General features: G+C 52.3%; 1 protein-coding gene across 1 annotated transcript in view; it reads right to left on the minus strand.

Moving 5' to 3' along the window:
* MDGA1 (MAM domain containing glycosylphosphatidylinositol anchor 1) overlaps positions 1-18,827 on the minus strand; it is a 55,627-nt gene that overhangs the window by 19,034 nt on the left and 17,766 nt on the right. Inside the window, exons 2-4 of the mRNA XM_045541880.1 lie at positions 7,379-7,518; positions 2,632-2,806; positions 564-760 (exon numbers count right to left, since the gene is read on the minus strand). Of these exons, the coding sequence (XP_045397836.1) occupies positions 564-760; positions 2,632-2,806; positions 7,379-7,518 (512 nt within the window). The remainder of the gene's footprint in view (positions 1-563; positions 761-2,631; positions 2,807-7,378; positions 7,519-18,827) is intronic.

Consider the following 18,827-nt stretch of genomic DNA (forward strand, 5'->3'; position numbering starts at 1 on the left):
TGAGGTTGCCCTGGTGCTCGCTGACCAGGCCTCAGTTTCCTCACTCTGGGAAATGAGGGGTAAGGAGGGAATCCTGCTCTGCCTTATGCAAGCCACACACACGAGGCTGGCCCACAGGCCACAGGCGAGGCTCTGGCAGCCACCTCTGAAAGCCCTCCCGGGCAGGACGGCATCATCACCATCTCCTGGGACTGAAGGGGGCTGGTGGAAGAGAGTTGTCTCCCTGCCCCCACTTCTGCTGTGCCTGCCCGTGGGTTCCCAATACTCTACCAGCCAGCAGGGGGCAGGGATGACCTGTCTGCCCCAGGGCCTGCGTTCCCCTTAAACTAGCACTGTTCCTGGGGGACACGTGGCTTTGGGGACTCTCCTGTCCTCACCACTGCTCCCTGACCTTTCTGCCCTGACCTTCCCTGCCCCAGGCTATGTGAACTCCCGGTGGACCGTGCGCTCCCAACCTCAGAACAGGACTGTTGAAATCAGGGCAGTCCCAAGAACTCACCCCCGCCCCCTCCCTTGTTGGTGCAGGAGGAACAGTGTGGGGTGAGCCAGCTGCCCGTCCTGACCTGGGTGTAGAGGGGCTCATAGATGTCGACCCCATTGTCCTGGCTGTGCGACAGCGTGTCAGAGCCCCGCTTCCAGATGAAGCGGGCAGGCGGGTTGGAGTTGACGGTACAGCGCAGGAACACCGTCTTCTCCTGGTAGAAGTTGCCGCGCACGTCGCTCACCGTCTGGTGCACCGTCAGCACGGGCTCATCCAGGTCTGCAAGGGCACAGCCCCTGTGGAGTCAGGACTGGGTGACCCCAAATGGGGGGCGGGGCTGAGGCTCCTGGCAGCCCTCAGGGAAAGCTGAGCCACCCTCAGGGTACACTTCCAGGGAGCAAGATGCTCTCCCAGCCCTGCAAGCTTGACCAGCCTGTTAGAGGCAGGGGACTGGACTTGATGGCTTCCCAGAATCCCTCCCAGCTGTGCCTCCCAGGGACCTGCATGAGGATGGAGGAAGCGGCTGCAGACTGGAAATCAGGAAAACCCTGGTTCAAATCCTAGGTTAGCTGTTGATTTGTAGTGTGACCTGCCTAAGTCCCTTCTCTCTCTCTGGGCCCTAGTTTCCTCATTAGTAAACTAGAGTAGATTGGTGGTTCTTGCCCCGGTTTGCACAATAGGATCACAGGGAGATTTTCTTTTTGATACTGATGCCTGGTAGAGCTCATTGATGGTGTCAAAAGTCAGAATAGTGATTGCCTCTGGGGGAATTATTGACTAGGAAAGAGCATGAGGGAACTTTCTAGGGTCCTGGAAAAATTCTATACCTTGAACTGGATGGTGTTTACACACACACATACATTTGTAAGAAGTCACACTCTCCCGGGCACAGTGACTCACACCTATAATCCTAGCACTGTGGGAGGCCGAGGCAGGAGGATCACTTGAGATCAGGAGTTTGAGATCAGCCTGAGCAAGAGGGAGACCCCGTCTCTACTAAAAATAGAAAAATTAGCTGGGCATTATGGTGCATGCCTGTAGTCCCAGTTACTCAGGAGGCTGAGGCAGGAGGATCACTTGAGCTCAGGAGTTTGAGATCTCAGTGAGCTATGATCGTGCCACTGCACTCCAGCCTGGGCAACAGAGCAAGATCTGTTTCTAAAAAAAAAATTAAAAATAAAAAAAGATAAAGCATCCCCTAGAGATTACAGTGTACAGCCAGGATTGTGCACAACAGGCACCAATAGTCCACATTCCAACGTCCCACAGCTGATGTCCCAGCATCCTGTTACTCTGTCCTCCTTCCACAGCCCCCCAGGACAGACATCGCAAACAAGGCCATGAGTGGAGGTGGGCACTGGTGAAGCCCAGGCTATACCCACCAGCCCCTTCCAGCACCGATAACCTGAGAAATGACATTCAGCCCCAGGGGTCAGCAGGACCCTGGGTGGCTGATGAGGGACAGAAGAGAGGTCTGGAGTTCCACTGTTCATCACTCTATCAGGTCCCACTTGGGGGGTGGGAGGATACATGGTTAATAGGTAGGTTCGTTGTAGGGCTAAGATAGTGCCAGGCACACCCTTGGGCCTGGACCTATAGCTTCTGGGTACCTGTGTCAGCGGGGACGGGTGGCACACAGGGAGACAGGCTCCTGGGGTTAGGGGCTACCCATGGTGGGCAGGTAGCAACTGAGGGCTTCCCATTCAGCCAGCGGCAAGGGGTGGGTGGTGTACTTAGTCCTACAGGTGGTAGCGCAGGGACGTCTCAGAGCTGCCCTTGGGGCAAAAGCAGAGACATGAAGTACTGCGGGAAGGCACTGGGCCATAGGGAAGAGACCTGTGTGTCCTCATCACAGATCTGGCCTCTATGCCTGCGAGCAAGTCACCTGGTACCTCAGTTTTCTTATCTGTGGAAGGGATACAATCCAACTCGTCCTGCCTTCCCTGCCCACCTTACAGGGATGCCGCAAGGTTCTCGCGGGATTACAGATGGGAACGTGGAAATGGCAGAGTGGAGTACGCACCGCCTGGGCCATCTGCACCGCCCCGCCGAGGTGCCGCTTCTCCTGCCCTCCCTCCCCGCCCCAGCTCCCCACGCCCCCTGTCCCCGTGCGCTGCCCGGGGCCGGGGAGGGAGAGGGCTTCCACTCACACTGCACGTCCACGCGGATGGACTTGATGGCCGGCACGCCCACGCCGTTCTCCGCCTTGCAGTAGTAGCGGCCGCCCTGCGTGCGCGCGATGCGCTCGATGCGCAGCGTCTCGTTGAACACCGACGTCTCCTGGAACTTGTCCGACGCGCTCCCCGCCGTCTTGGTCCACCGCACCTGGGCCGCCAGAGAGGCTGAGGTCCGGGGGCCTCAGGGCCCAGCGCCCTGCACCGGCGCTGCCCCGTCCCCATACTTCATCACAGGCGCGCGTGGGACACTCACAGGCCTCGGAGACGACCCCACACGCACTCGTGGGGATGCACACACGCGGTCGGACACCAGAGTCAAGAGCCTGGGGACTCCAGGGTCAGAGGGAAGACGCTCTACATCAGGCGTACCGTGCTGTGGTTAAGAGCACGGATTTGCGGGCAAGTTACCTAACCTCTCCTGCCTTGCTTTCCTCACCTGTAAAATGGCGAATATTACCCTCCTTCCTGGCGTTACTGGGAGGATTAAATGAGTATATACTTAGTGCCTGGAAGACTGAGACTCTGATAAAATGTTTCTATTATTCCACTCACTAGCTTAGTGGCCTTGGATAGGTTACTGGCCTCTCAGCTTCCGATTTCCATCTGTGAAGGGGGCGTGTGTGGTAGCCAGACTCGGAGATGTCCTTCTGGTCTTCCCACCCTTTGGTAGTCCCCTCCCACTTTGTACTACGGTGTCTGTGTGACCAACAGAATGCAGCCAGCCGGAGTGACAGTGTGTCACTTCCAAGATTAGGTTGCAGAAGACTGGTTTCCATCTTGGTCACTCTTTGGGATCTTTGGGGAGAGCCAGCTACCACGTCCTGAGCAGCCCTAGAGAGAGGCCTCCTTGGGGAGGAATGGCAGCCTCAGGCCAACAGCCATTGAGTGAGTCTGAAGTGGATCCTTCTGCCTCGGTCATCCTCAGATGTTCACACCCCTGGCTGGACCTGGATTGCAGCCTTGAGAGAGACCCAGAGCCACAGCCAGCCAGCTAAGCTGCTCCCAGGTCCCGGTCCCTCAGGAACTGTGAGACAGTATGTATTTGTGGTTTTAAGCCCCCAGGTTTTGGAGTATATATCATGCAGCAATCATAACACCCATTTTGCAAGGTTATTATGAGGTTTAGAAAGAAAGCATGTAAAGCACCTAGGTGTGGTGCCTGGTATATATTAGTCACTCAACGAATTTCTATTATTCATATTGCCTCAGATTGTACAAAAATAGCAAAGATCACATGGGAAACTTGAGCCTACTACTCAAGGTGCTAGAGGTTTAAGAGAAACATCTCAGTTCCAGATAATTAAGTGTAAGGGGTGGGAGGGGGCAGCTTCAGTCTTGAAGTGGGGAGGATTTCTTAGTAAGGACCCCGGTACTGGTGAATAGGTCAGGCAAGAAGCCACAAAAACAAGGCTGGGGACAAGCCGGTGAAAGGGCAATCTTTCTCATGCAGGGAGGGGCCCCTGAGGGCCACAATGGTTCTGCTCTCATCCCCTCCCCACCCTCGACTCTATCCCCAGTGACCTAGAGGTTACAAAACTTGGAAAACATTAGAGCTGTTTCAGGTAATCCATCCTTAGCTCAGAGCATGGTTTGGAGAGAGAACAGGGTCGTGAACATAATTATTGTTTTTGTATTTGATGTTGTATGGTTTTACCATGATTTATCTAACTAGAGTTTGATTACACACTAGTCAAGACTTGGTTTGCTTCATCCATCAGAGAGTTTCTACTTTTCTTCAATTCTATAAAATTCTCAGTCTTATCTCTTTAAATACTGCCTCCTCTCTGTGTTGTCTATTCTGTCCTTCTGGAATGCCTTAATTTATGTTGTAGCTTCTCCTTCTATCCTCCCCATCTCTCAATTGCTTTTTCCCATTTTCCATCTCTTTGTCTTCTCCGGATTGCATTATGGCAGATTTCCTCGGATCTACCATTCAGTTCAATCATTTTTCTCTTTAGCTATCTCTAGGGTATTGAGGCCAAATTTTTTAAAGACTGTATTTTTATTTCTAGGATTTCTATTTGCTTTTTCCCCATATCTGATTGATCAGGTTTCATAATCTCCTGTCTTATAGATTCTATTCCTTCCATTATCTCTTCCAATATTTTAAACAATTTTATTCTGAAGACCCTTTCTAATCGCTCTATTTTCTCTTGTTCCTCAGATGTGAATTGTTCAACTTATTGGGTCTATGGACTGATCCTCCTCACACTATTTTTAAATGTTTTGAAATTTTATTTCACAGGCTGTATTCAGGGGGATTATCTTCCACAGACGCCCTACTGGGGTCTTTACAGGCTGTATGTGGTATAGTGTTATGTTTGCCTATGCCCAAGGTAATGGGTTCATGGGCTTCAACCAGTTTTTATGTTAGTTTCTCAGGTTAGGGTTTCCTCACCATTTGGATAGTGCAAGACACAGATAGCCTTAGGGTTATGCGCTCTCATAGGTGACTCTGTTTGTACCCATACCCTGAAGCAGAGAGTCTGCTCCCCGCTGTGACTCTGGGCTGTGGGACAGACATCATCTGGTCCCCATTCATAGATGGCACCACTCTTTTTGAGCTTCCAGCTTCCGGTAGAGTCCAGTTCCAGCTCCCAGCCATGGATGGACCTGTGGCCTCAACTCGTACTCCCCATGTGTGTATTAATGTGACCATTGCTACAGTGTGTATGCAGTCCCAGTCTCTCTGTGGGCAGGTTCTTCAACTTCTGCTCACTGCCATCACTGTAGAGTCTATCTGCAAGTCTATTCCACAGATATCCCCCCTCTCTTGCTACTTGTTTGGAGTGAGGAATTCCATGTCCACTCAGTCCCCCACCCTGACCACAAAGTAGGCCAGGAGATGATGTTTCCCTTGCTCCCCTACTAGACTGGATGCTCCATGCTCCCTGAGAACAGGAACTATAGTTGCATCCTCAGGACCCGTCAGTGTGCTTAGCACAAAGCAGGTGCTCAATAAATATTTGTTGTAATGAAATGTACAAATAAGAAGCTAGAAGGCATTTCAGGAGAGGCAAGCATCTATGGCTAAAGTAGGACCAGAAAAGGTGTACTTGGGGAGTGATGGGGAGGCCGGCCTAGAGCACAGGGCGTGAGAAAGATGGCAGTGGGAGATCAAATAAGAAAGGCAGGTGGGGCCAGATTGGGGAAGGTCTTCAATCCCATTCCTAGCAGCTTGAATGGGTCTGCTAAGTAACGGAAAGCCATTGAAGGTGGAACGATATGATGTAGCATGTTTGGGGGTTATTCTGGTAACAGAATACAGGAATGGATTGGAGGAGGAGAGCAGGAGACTGGGAGGTCAGTTTAGAGTCTGCTGCAGTGGTCCAAGGGACAGGACTGAAGGCCTGACCTAGAGGGGCAATGAGGAATAGAGAGGGAAAGATCCATGCACAATGTAAAAAGAAAGGCCTCAGAGTCTAGCTAGATGTGGGGAATGAGATGAAACAGAGTCAAGTATGAGTCCAAGGGCTGGAGCCTGGGTGGGAGAACAAACAACAAAACCTCCAATGGAAATAGAAATACAAGTGCACGTACACACAGTCACAGCCACAAATGACTCATACATGGGACACACCGGGAGACACACAGATGGCCGGTGTGGCCTCAGGGAGAGATGGCCCAGCTCCCTCACTGGCTTTTAGGGAGGCCCATCCCCACTTTAACAGTCGCACCTGACACCAACACCGACCTAAATCTAGTGGAATTGTTTTCACTTCCAAACAAACCTTTGGGAAGGAGTAAACAGTGATAATAATTTTTTAGGTTGAAGAGACCTTAGGGGTTTCCTTGTCCATCTGTTTGTCTCAAGGCCAAACATACTACAGCCATCCTGTCCCAAAAATTATCCCGGGGGGAAAAAAAATTTTCCATTTTACTGTCCTTCCTAGGATCCAGTTGCCACCTTCTCTGCTGCTATTAAAGGTCACAGCAGCTCACCAGCAAATTCCACCCACCCCTCCAGCCCGCCTCCTCCCATCAGCTCTCGGTGATAACCGGCTAACACTTCCTGCCTGAACCACACACTTGCTCTGTGACAGAATTCACCTGGCATTTCCAGATTCTTGTTTTCTGTTCCGTTCTAATTGCTTTGGGTCTTTGAACCTCAAAGCCTCCTAAAGCAGAGATCGTTTTTCTGTGTTGCTTGGAACTCCTGCAGCCTTCGACCCAAAGCAGGGTGTGCTGGTAGTCTACCAGCTACAGAGAACACTCGTTCTGCATTCAAATTCTGCTTCCAGCCTCACAAAGCTTTGTGATTTTGGGAGTTTACCCAACCTCCCTGACCCTCAGTTTCCTCAGCTGCAAAATGGGGGCACTAATGCCTTCCTCACAGCACAGCCGTGAGGCTCTGAAGAGGACACACTGGAGAAAGTACCTAGCATGGAGCCGGGCACGTGGTCTGCCCTCAGACACCGGCTGGAGGAGCATCTAAGGATGTGTCTGCTCAACAGATCCATGGCACAGAGTGAAACTGAACAACCGGCATTCGTCTGTTCCCCTCAGTCGTCAGTGTTTCCAGGTGAATAAGCTCGCAGCCTCCTGCCCTTCCCCACAGAGTTAATTTTCCAGCTATTTCCCCAGCCCCAGTCTCCTGTCTCCTACCTACTTGCCACTACTGTACGTTTCATCCTCGTCTCCTGCTGCCTCTTCTCAAGCACTGATCCCAGCACGGGGGTGAGGGCAGGAGGGGCCCAGGCAAGGCCGGCTGGGGGCTTACCTGGGGTCGAGGGTGCCCGGTGACAAGGCACTGCAGCATGAGGGTGTCCCCCTCCCGAATGGTGTAGACGCGCTCGCTGATGTTGTCCTCTTTCACCACGCACGCCTGGCCCGCGTGAGCGATCTGCGCCTGGGCTGGAGCTGATGGGAGAGGATGGAGTCGGGTTAGAGAAGAAGCCCCGGGCCAGGGGGCTCTGGGACTCACTCCTGAGTGTGTCGGGGCAGGGGTCAGCCCAGACCTCCCCAGGCCACTCCTCAGAGGCCTGACCCCACTGAGCCCAGGAAAGACTCCTCCCAGGGTCCTCAGGCCAGAACCAGGAGGGCCAGGGACTCCAGGAAGGGGACAATTCCCCACCCCCACCCCCAGAAAGAGACCCGTGCCTTTCACTGGGCTGATGTGTGGGAGGGGGCTTTGTCATCTGCACAGACTGGTTATCACTCAGTGCGCACGGTTGTCTCAGCAGCAGAAGTGGATGCAGTGGGTCCTCCGCCCAGGTGTGTCGGTGCCTCTGGGGCCGCCTCCCAGCGCTCACCTTCCCAGGGAACTGCCCTCGGCCAGCAGGCACTGCCTCGGCCAGAGTGAGGTGCTCAGGAGGTTGCCCCTTCCCCAACACACACACACACACGCACACGCACACGCGCACACGCGCGCGCACACACACACACGCACACGCACACACGCGCGCACACACACGCACATGCACACACACACGCACACACAGGCAGGGCGGGGTGCCTGTGGCGCTGCTCGGGCTCCAGAGCGCCCCCTGGGGACGGGCTGAGGCTGAACTTCCTGAACCACAGCTTGGCTTGGCCGCCTCCCTTTTTCCCTCAGTTTCTCTTGAGAGCATTTTCTCAGCAAGTCGCTTGTCCCAACCACGACTCCCCACGCCCAGCCATCTCAGACTCTGCTTTTAGAGAGCCTGGCCCAGGAGACACACAGGCTCCAACCCCACTGCCTGCCCTTTCCTCTCCCCAAAGCCCTGTTCGTTTCTCTCACTGCTGCCTGAGCCTGCGCCCGGCTTCTCCAAGACGCAGAAGTTCTCAGGGAAGTCGGGCCTGGGAGCTCGAGGAAGACTGTGGCTCCTCCCTGACCTCTCCCACAGTGCCCAGGGCTGGGCTGCGGCCAGGGCTAGGGGACAAAAGCTAGGATATGACTGGACAGGCCCAGCAGGAAAGTGACTGAACCTGCCAAGGTCACAACCCCTCCCTCAGTGTCTAGCCCCACTGTCCTAACGGCACACCAGCCCCAGCCCACCAATGCTTGGGCTCTGGGAGGAGGAAAGGCCCCCAGCTTCACACCTGTCTGCTCCCAGCTGACAGCAGAGGTGAGAGAGGTGACCCAGAGCATGGGGCACACAAAGGGGTGCAAGTGCACCCCTGCCCCGAAAGGTTGCACAGAGGTAAGATAAAGCCCACACATAAATGTCTGACTCGCTCCAGGAAGCACCCCGCGACAGACAGGCACCCTCGCTCTTCACATGTCTAGAGTACGTGTCACTCCCCTGGTGCCACAGCACAGCGTCACACCTGTTGTCTGCCAAATTCGGGATTCCTGTCTTTCTGCCAACCAGACCATGAGCTTCCTCCTGGTATCCCCAGCACAAGGCCCTGAGCACAAGGCAGGTGCTCAGTAAACCTCGAATGAATGAACTTACAAAGCTATCCCATGGTCAAGTTGCTAAGCACCATCAGAGAGATATAGAAGGCCCTAGGAGACCAGAGGACAGAGACATCACTATCTTCCAGAGGAAGAACCTCAGAGGGCTCCATGGAAGAGGCAGCTTTTGAACCAGGCCTCAAAGGACAAGGAGGCTCTATGATTGACAGAGGATACTCCCAAACTGTATACTACATAGGGTAAACCACTAGTGATCTTTGGACCTTAATTTTCTCATCTCTAAAATAAAGAGATGAAAATAAACCTAAGAATTCACAATGGTGGATGTGATGATAACACAAAATAAATGAAAAAAAATGCTCAGTGGAATTGTAATATGTTCTACAGATGCTGCAAATAGGGTCTTCCACCAATATTGATGGAACAGACATGAACTAATCACAGAAATAGGGTCCACAGAGGCCCCCTGGCAGTAGGTTGAGAAACTTGTAGGGCAGCAATTGGGAGTGACACGGGCTATGTTTAATCATGAGGGTCTCTGCAAACAGCAGCAGGTTCTACAAACAGTGGCAGCTGCCACCCACCCAGAGTCTGAGTGTCCAGGTGACCATCCTGCCTGCCTGGCTGCCACAGAAGAATGAACCTGGGCTGGTTGTCAGGAGACAAGCTGCATGACATTGGGCAATTCAATTCACCTCTCTGAGCCTCAGTTTCCCCCACATGTAGGAGGTGAGTGGATAAGATGACCTCTGAGGTCTTTTTCAACTCACACTTTCTATGTATTTTGTAATCAGCACATAGTCACTATACAAGATGCACCCTAGAATCTGGGAACTGGGCCTGAAACTGTCACCCCCTACAACAAAAATGCATGTGGAAGAGATAGCCATCTGTGGCCAAGGTCCCCAGGAAATCTCATCAAGAAACAACCTACCAAGAGATGATGAGCATGCCACTTACTGATAACACCAAGTGGCCTGGGGTGCCTCTAAACAAGGGAGACATCAATTTAACAGGGCTCCGGTGGAAGATAAGCCGTAATCTTGGACACTGTGGCTTGCCGGTAGCAAGCAGTATTGTAATGACAGAGGCTTTGGTGACTGATAAGGAATATTGAAAAAGAGCTGTACAACTGGACTTTCTCAGAGCACAGCCAGCACAGGCCAGGGGAGATGGGGCTTAGCGAGCAGACACAGCACCTCTGGTCACCTGAAAGATGTGTTTCCCCACTGGAGACAGGGCTGTGAGTAGGTATCATGGATGACATTGTTAAGATCATCCAACTCCCTTTGATGGCATTAACTATTAAGACTATCTGACTCTAAAATAGCAGAGCCACTTTGCAAGAAACTTTGTCAGTACCTGCTGAAGGTAAACCAGTGTGGAGCCAGGATGCAGCAATGCCACTCCTGGGTATGCACCCAACAGAAATATTTATGACAACCAGACAATAAGAATATTCATAGCAGCTTTATTCATAGTAGCTAAAAACAAGAAAAAACCCATATGTCCATCAAGAGTAGTATAAGTAAATAAGTTCTGGCATCTTAATACAATGGAACATTCCCCATAAATGGAAAGAGGGAACTGGACATAGACAGGACACTGTTGAACTCACAGGCACAATTTGAGTGAAAGAACTGAGACACGAAAGAATCTATAGTGTATGATTTCATTTACTCAAAATTCAAAACTGGAACAACTAATGTTAGGGTAACAGAGGCCTAATAGTGATTGCCCTTGGGTGGGGTGAGGGATTATTTGCTGGGACAGGCACAAGAAAACTTTCTGGGGGGAAGGTAGGGTCCCATATGTTGGGGTAGAAATATTGCCCGTCTTGATCTGCGTGGTGGTTACACAGTGAGTGGACACATGTATTTACTTAAGATTTTGCCCTAAGTCATACCCGAATTAAAAAAAAAACAAGAACATCCACCTCCCTTTGATGACATTAACCACTGAGATTATCCAGGAGAATCCACTAACCACCACAATTACCCACCTCCTTCTATTCTGACTCCTACTTGATGAGCCACTTCCCATCGCTGATTTGGTTGCAGGTGTAGTTTTCCTTCCAGAACAAGTGCTCCTAAGAGCAAACTACCTAGTCTACCTTGGCCTTGGCATTTCCATCTGCTTGTCACCCCCCACTGAGTTTCATCAACATGAGTCAGCCTCCCCTGGCTCTGCTCACCCCTGGAATGGCTGGAACCCCAAAGGGGCCGCACCCCACTGAACCTCAGCCTCCAGCACTGCGCACTCCAGGAAGGCACTGCCAGTAGCAGCGTCTCCTGATTTGAAAGGCGGCCAGGCCAGGGCCTGTGTCAAGATGCTCCATGACATAGTCCCTTCATTCAGTCTGTCAAACAACAGACGCTTCCCGGCCAGGCGCTGTGCTGGGTGCTGGAGATGCTGTCGTGAAAAGCAAACACGATCAGCTCTCAAAGAGCATTGCTGGGGAGAGCATTGCAAAAAAAGGAAACAGAAATGACAGGATGGTTTCAGAGCGTGATAAGTGATACGATGACTCTGAAACAGGGGGGTGTGATGAGGAACAATGGGGAGCAGAGAGGTCAGCTTTAGAGAGATGGAATGAGAATGGCTGTGCAGTTGGATCGTCTGGGACTAATTCCTGGCTCTGCTACCCACTAGCTGGGTGATCCTGGGCAAGTTACTTAACCTCTCTGAGCCTCAGCCTCTTCAATTGTAAAATAAGAACAACGATGCCTTCTCCCAGAGCGGGCGTGAGGATTTAATGCAATATACATAAAACATCTGGCCAATCAGTATGCGCTCTCTCCATAAATGACAGCTCACAAGATGGTTAAATAGGAGCAAGAGATGGGGACAGAAGACCACCTGCTGAGGCCCCCCTACATCCCAGGGGTGGAGAGGCTCAAAGCAGACATTGAACTAGTAGGAATGTTTCATGAATGTGCTCAAAATTCATACCGAGCTGTGATGGGCTTGAGAGGAGCTAGAAAACAGTGGGGAGGGAGAGAGCCCTTTCCTAAGGGATTGGGAAGAAAAGGAATTTCTTCTTATGATACTAGCGCACTTAGCCGTGTGGCTTTCAGCAAGTTCCTTAAGCCTTAGTTTTCTCATTTGTAAAATGGGGCTGTTGTGAGGATTAAACAAGGAAACTCACATAAAGTGCTTGGAACAGTGCCTGGCAGGCAGTGAGCAATATAAAATGCTAGCGGCGTTATGGTTCCATAAAGGAGCCTGCACTGCTCCCAAGCACCCGCCTGCCCTGCAGCCTGCAGACCCTTTGCGTGAAAGGGGGCCGCCTTCCTGTCACAGATGATGGGGTGGGCACATTCCTGTAGTCCACTGTATGTCTCCAAGCTCCCTGCCTCAGTTCTTGAGGCAGAAAGGGCAAGTCATATTTACTCCCCTTGGCAGAGAAGGAAACTGAGGTCTGGAGAAAGAAATGCCTTGTCCAAGTCCCTCACTGAGACAGTAGCAAAGCCAAGACTCAAACCCAGGCCTTCTCCCTGCTGGGGTTCTGTTCACTGTCTTAGTCCTCCACGGACCACCCCCAGCCCCACTTGTCGCCCAGGGAAGCTCGTTAAAGTGCAGATTCCCAGACCACGCAGCACCACCAGATCTGACTCTTAAGGGCTGGGGCCTCAGAGTGTGTATCTGGAACAAGCTCCCCGGGAATTTCGGAGGCACAGTTGGGGTCGATAATCTCTGCTTGACATCACATGGATGGACAGAAAGTTGGACAGGATTTCGGAACTGAGTATGTTTCCCTGCCTCTGGCGGATGAGCGTTTTCCTATTTCACCCTCCCAAGCTCTAGCGACAAAACCCCATGGAAAAGGAAAAGAATGTCCCAACCTGTGTGCCGTGGTGTTCACTGACAGTCCATCACAGAAGATTTTCACTGCCTAGCAAGGACGCTGCGTGTTTTCTCTCCCTCTCAGAGAGACTCGGCACGCAGAATAGCATTAAAGGCTCTGAAAAGTCCTGCCATAAACACATCTGTGTGACTTTGTTTAACCTGAGTAGCATGGCCCTTCCCCAGCCCCTGGCTGAGAACAGCCAAGTGGCATGAGAGATGTCACCCTTGGGGCAGTGTCGTAACGAGAACAGCCAAGGCAGAATGCTCCTGGCCTATTAGCCCACTCCTTTCCTCCCCCAAAAGTGTACACCCCAAATTTTTAGGAGGGGCTGTGTCTGCCAGCACCCAGCAGGCCCCGTGAGGCAGCCACAAACCCTCAGAGACTCAGGTTAAGGCAAATTGCAACCTGCCTACTAAGGTTCCAAAGAGAATCTCACTAGAACTTAAGAAGGGAATTTCATCAGACACTTCCACCCTCTGTAAGAGAATCTGCTCTCCAGCTGCCAGCCAGGGGCAGGGGTGCTGTCGAATCCACATGAATACAACACTGGGATGCAGGGCCGGGTAAGACAGGCAGACAACAAAACGAATGGAAAAGCTTGACCAAAGCACCTTCAGTTTTCCTCCAGGTTTTCCTCCCTATCCTGCACTTAAAAAGGCCAATCGGGCCCACAGTGGTGGCTCACGCCTGTAATCCTAGCACTCTGGGAGGCTGAGGCAGGAGGATCACTTGAGCCCAGGAGTTTGAGGTTGCAGTGAGCTAGGCTGACGCCATGGCACTCTAACCTGGGCAACAAAGTGAGACTCTGTCTCAAAAAATAAATAAATTTTTAAAGATAAATTAAAAAAGAAAAAAGGGCCAACCGTGGCTTGGCCACGCTGGGGCTGTCATCCTCTTCCTAGTTCTGATTTTTTCCAGGGAAGTGAGTCTACAGGCCAGGAATACTTCCCAAGAGCAGAGCAGGGGGAGGGACAAGGAGCAAAAGGAGCAAGGGGGTTGCAGAATTCCCCACCAGTAGTTGGTTTTATCTGCCCACAGATGGCAGAACGGATACCACCACCCCAGCCACCTCCCAGAAGAATCACTGAGTGTTCTGAACAGGGTGATACAGAACTGGGATCTGCGTTCCGGTCCTGGCTTCTATCAGACAGTCATTCAACAATCCTCATCAGTGTGAGATGCTAAACTTGGTGCTGGGGCACAGGGAGCCAGGGCACTTGGGCCTGTGTGAGGGAAGCATATGGTCTGGAAAGGCTGGAAAGAATGACACCTAGGAAGGCCTGCTGAGAGGCAGAGGGAGCTAGGGACTTGGGCCCTGTCTCAGGGCTCCCCCACCTATCACGGTCCACCCCCATGATCAACTGTAACCATAATAGCTACCCTGTGTCGGGCATTCACTCCGTGCCGGCTTTGTACTGAGTGCTTCATATGTTTTCTTATTTATTGTTTGTAACAAGCCTATTATTGGTCACATTTTTCAGATGAGGAAGCTGAGGCTCAGCAAGTTTAAGTATGTTGCCCAAAGACACCCCGCTGGTCTGGCGTCTGTGCGACTCCCCGACTTCCATGCTAACCTCCATGCATTTCCACTTCCCGAGTGCCCGGCACAGTGCCAAGGACAGGGGCTCACAGCTCAGGATGTGGTCCCCAAGTCTCTAGTTGGGCCAGTACTGTGCAGCATCCTTAGGAACCACCCTCACTGGGACACCCCTCGCCCTCCCAGCTCTTAGTACGCACATGTTTATTGATCCTTTTATGCATGTAATGCAAATGGACACTTAATAATTTAGCAGAGTTAACAGTGCTGAAATATTAACAGGCTTTTCTCTTTTAATTAGCTGCTCAGAGAATGGCGGCCAGGGGCCTGCGAGGAGGCTTGCCTGGGCAGACGCCTGGCCTGCTCCTCCAGGGCCTGCTTCTGCCAGGGATGATGCTCCGGGCCTCTCTGCGGACCGTGGGCCATCAAGCGTGGGCCACTGGGGAAAATTAATACTGCCCTCCTGTGCTTTCTGCAGTGGGGCTGCTCTGCCCTTCCCGCAGCCCTGGCTGTCTGCAGAGCTGGCCGAAGCCTGTCCTCTGTTCACCCCCAGCTGGGGGTAGACAGGTGACTTCTCAAGAGTGCTCTGTGTCTAGGGGAGACCCCAGTTTTGTGCTCAGAAAACCGGTTTGCAACAGCCCCACCCACACCGCACCACGTCCTCCGGCCCCTCCCGAAGGCAGAGCGTCTTGAGGGAAAGCAACCGCGGACTCGGCCCACCCGCCCCTGCTCCTTCTCTCACAGGCCATCAGAACTAGGGCCAAGTTCATTCCCTCTCCGTCCTCCCTCCTGCTCCCTGTCCTCCCAATCCTTCAAAGGACACACATAATCACCTTTTAATTTGCCATTGATTCATTGATTTGCTCTGTAACATTTTCTGAGCACCTATTACGCGAAATCTCCTGCCCCCCGCGCTCGGATGCGAAGCCAAATGAGGCATAGCCTCCTCCTCGGCGAAGAACCTCTGCCCTCGCCCTGCCACAAACCGTATTATAGTCTGCTCCCCACCACAAGGCCTTTTTTGCTAATCAAAACCAAACCCATATTCAGCTGACCTTCCCTTTGGCCGCAAAAATCTCTCCCCAACCAGAGGACATGTGTCTCTGACCTCTGGGTACAAGGGCACTGTCACTGAACGTGGCAAGAAGCCATCGCTGAGAAGATGAGTGCACAGGCTGCCACCCTGCCACCACGACTGAGCATAAAAACAAGATCTGCTTTCATAGCCGGTGCAGGGCCCGGAGCTTCTGGAAGAGGCCGGCACTCTTGACGACCCTCCTCTGCTGAAAGTGGTGGCCAGTCCATCTGTGCCCCAATCCCGGGGAATGCTCGGCACTACTGCACCCACATTCTGGCCTCATCAGAGGGCACGCAGGTGTTGCGAGTGTCAGGTGATGCTCACAGAATCTTCATCGTGTATCAGTGGAAGTCTAATCTGCACACGCACTTACGGATCCCTGGGATGTCTGGACAGGCCACTGGGAAAGCCCTTTAAATGAGCACTCTTAGGCCCCCTGAGGGACACTACAAAGGGACTTTCTCTCTGGTGGGCCCCATTACACCCACAGGATCAAAACTCTCAATGATGAGGGGACATAGGCCAGCTCTGTCCAGCGCAGGCAGGACACACATGAAGAGAGCAGAGAGGCCCAGGCCTCCCGCTGGCACTGCTTGATCGGAGGCTGCGAGGGCAATTCCGAAGGCGCTGCCCAGATGGTGTAGCAGGAGAGGCAGGAGACAGGGCTCTACCTCTTACTCAATGACCATGTCATCTTGGGCAAGTTGTTTAACCTCTTTATGCCTCAGTTTCTTCATCTGCAAAATAGGGATGAGGCTGTAATACATAGCAATGTCCAATGGAAATAATTTCTAGGTCGTTGTGAGGATTAGACAAGACAATGCACACTGGATACATAGCACAGTGACTAGTACCTGTAGATACTCAATAAATTTCAGTTCCAGTCCATTTCCATTTAATAATATAGCCCAGGGCCAGGCACAGTGGCTCACACCTGTAATCCCAGCACTTTCGGAGGCTGAGGCAGGAGGATCACTAGAGGCCAGGAGTTCAAGCTCTGGGTGGCAAAGAGAGAGTCTGTCTCTTAAAAAAAAAAAAAATTATATAGCCCAAGACCCTTTGAGAGCCTGTTCCAATGTCCTGCATGTAAAATTCTCTTGCCTGGGGTCCAGACACCCAGCCCCACTGAGCTCTGCCAGTCCTAGAGACCCCACCACTGTGGAGCACTTGGCCTGGGTTCCTGGCAGCAGCCCAGAGTCTACATCTGACCAAGCCCCTCCTGTCAAGGCACACCTGCTGCACCAAGCCCACAGGAGGAGCAGGGCTGGGACAGACACAGCCTTGGGAGTGGGGTTCTTGTCCAGGCACTTGCCATGACAGCTGTGTGACTTGAGGCAAATCACTTAGCCCTCTAGTCTAGAGCCTCAGTTTCCCTACTATAAGACGGTATAAGAGTGCTCCCTGTTGTACTAAACACAGTAAGAATGGAGTGCTCTGAGGGTTGCACATGCCGCCTAGTAGATACATGAGTTTGGAATAAAACCGAACTCATGCCTCCGGGTGTGCCCACCCTGAGATGGCCCTCCTATTCCAGTGTGGAGCCTGACAGCACCCTAAGTGACCCGGTCTCACAATCACTAGGGATAGGCACCTCCTGGGTGGCATCAAAGACACGCTGCCAGACCCAGGTCAGCAACCCAGAATGCAGGACGTAGGCCAGAAAATGGAGGGAGCCGTGGCTGTGCTGAAGCAAGGAGCTCCCAAAGCCCTGCCTGGCCCAAACGCCGGTGGGGCAAAGGGTAGAACATGGCTCGCTCCAAGCCCTGTGGAGCTAAACCCCAACCCTGAGGCACAGGGCTGAGCCTGGGGCTCCAGCACAGGCCTGGGTGTGGGGGCCAAGGGTAGGCAGTGGGGCTAAGCTGAAACGGACATCTGGGGACCCTGAGCCCTCAGGTAAGAATGGGATGGTGGCGCGCGGGGGGAGTCCTTTCCGCACGGTGCAGTGGAAAAGCAACCAAACCTGCCAAAACTGGTTGGAGGCTCCATCCAGCACTTAAGTTGATTAAACCCCCATTTCCCTCACGTAAAACAGAAGCCAATAATATTAGGCTCACAGTGTCTTATTAAGTGAGATGACATTTAAGAAAGCGCCGTGTAAACTGTAAAGTTCTGCACAGATCGGGTCTTATTATTATTAGGTGCTGAAAGACCCAAATATGGCTCAGGAAGTGAAAATTGGAAGTTAAAAAGCAGGTCATAACACACCTATTAAACCGGTGAAAATAAATTAAAATGATAAAATCCACTGTGGCTGGGCGGTGCGCGGCACCAGCTCAAACTTTCTGTCGCACAACCCGGCAGTGTGAAATGAGAACCATAAAACTGTTCCTATCCTATGACCTATTAGGCAATCTCACTTTGGGGAATAGGCCCCAAGGAAATAATTTAAAAGGAAAAAGTAATTCACGTAAGGATATTCACGGCAGAGCTATCTAAAAGAAAAGGAAATTGGCTCCTTTACCCGAACGCCCAGCACCAGAGAAATGGTGACCCAAACTCTGGCACATCAATGCAGGGGGTGCCCTGCGGCCATTAAAGTGACAGGTCTGAGGGCTCGGTCAATAGCAAGAGACGTGTGCAGGAGATAAAGTCAGCCGAGAGAGCAGAACGGACCACTGTTTACTGCTATGTAAAAATATATTGACAGGTATGGGCAGGGAATTTAGAATGAATGCTTAATGTTTCATGGTCGTTGGGCTGCTTTTTTTTCTATGAAGTTGTTTAAGTGGATAATAATAGCAATAACAACAACCCCGAAAGCAGAAATCAATCTTGCAGCTTGAGAGCAGGTGGGGCCTCAGCCCCCAGGACAGAAGGGGAAGGGAAGGAGAAGCCCCATTTCTGGGGGGGCCTCCAGGCAGCACTCCCATCCCCCAGGTCACTGTGGGTTCCTGGGCAGAGCTCCAGCTCCTGGAAAGCACCACCCAGCTGCAGGGTGGGGACAGGGGTGCTGCAACCTCTGCTGGAAACCCCTTAAAGCCACCTCTGCATGTGGAGTTACAAGGTTCCTCCAGGCCAGGCCTCGGCCCTAGCCCAAGAGGAGGCAGGAGAATTAGCTCTGAGGTTTAAAAACCAGGGAGCAGAAGTGTAAGGACCTGATTAGCGTTATGCCCCCCTCCATCTGCTGACCTCTGGACGCCAACGCTGATCACCCCCCATCACCCTCAAGGGCTGAGAGCCACTGCTCACCCCTACGCTTAGATTAGTGGGAACACACTATCTCCTGCTGACCAAGCATCAGGCAGAAATCTGGGAGCCATCCACGACTTCTCTCCTCCTCCCACACCCCACACCCAGTCCGCCAGCGAGCCCTGTCGGCTTTACCTGCAGAACCCATCCCAAATGCGCCCCTGCGATGCCACCC

Source organism: Lemur catta, chromosome 2 (assembly GCF_020740605.2).
Source record: "Lemur catta isolate mLemCat1 chromosome 2, mLemCat1.pri, whole genome shotgun sequence".
NCBI lineage: Eukaryota > Metazoa > Chordata > Mammalia > Primates > Lemuridae > Lemur > Lemur catta.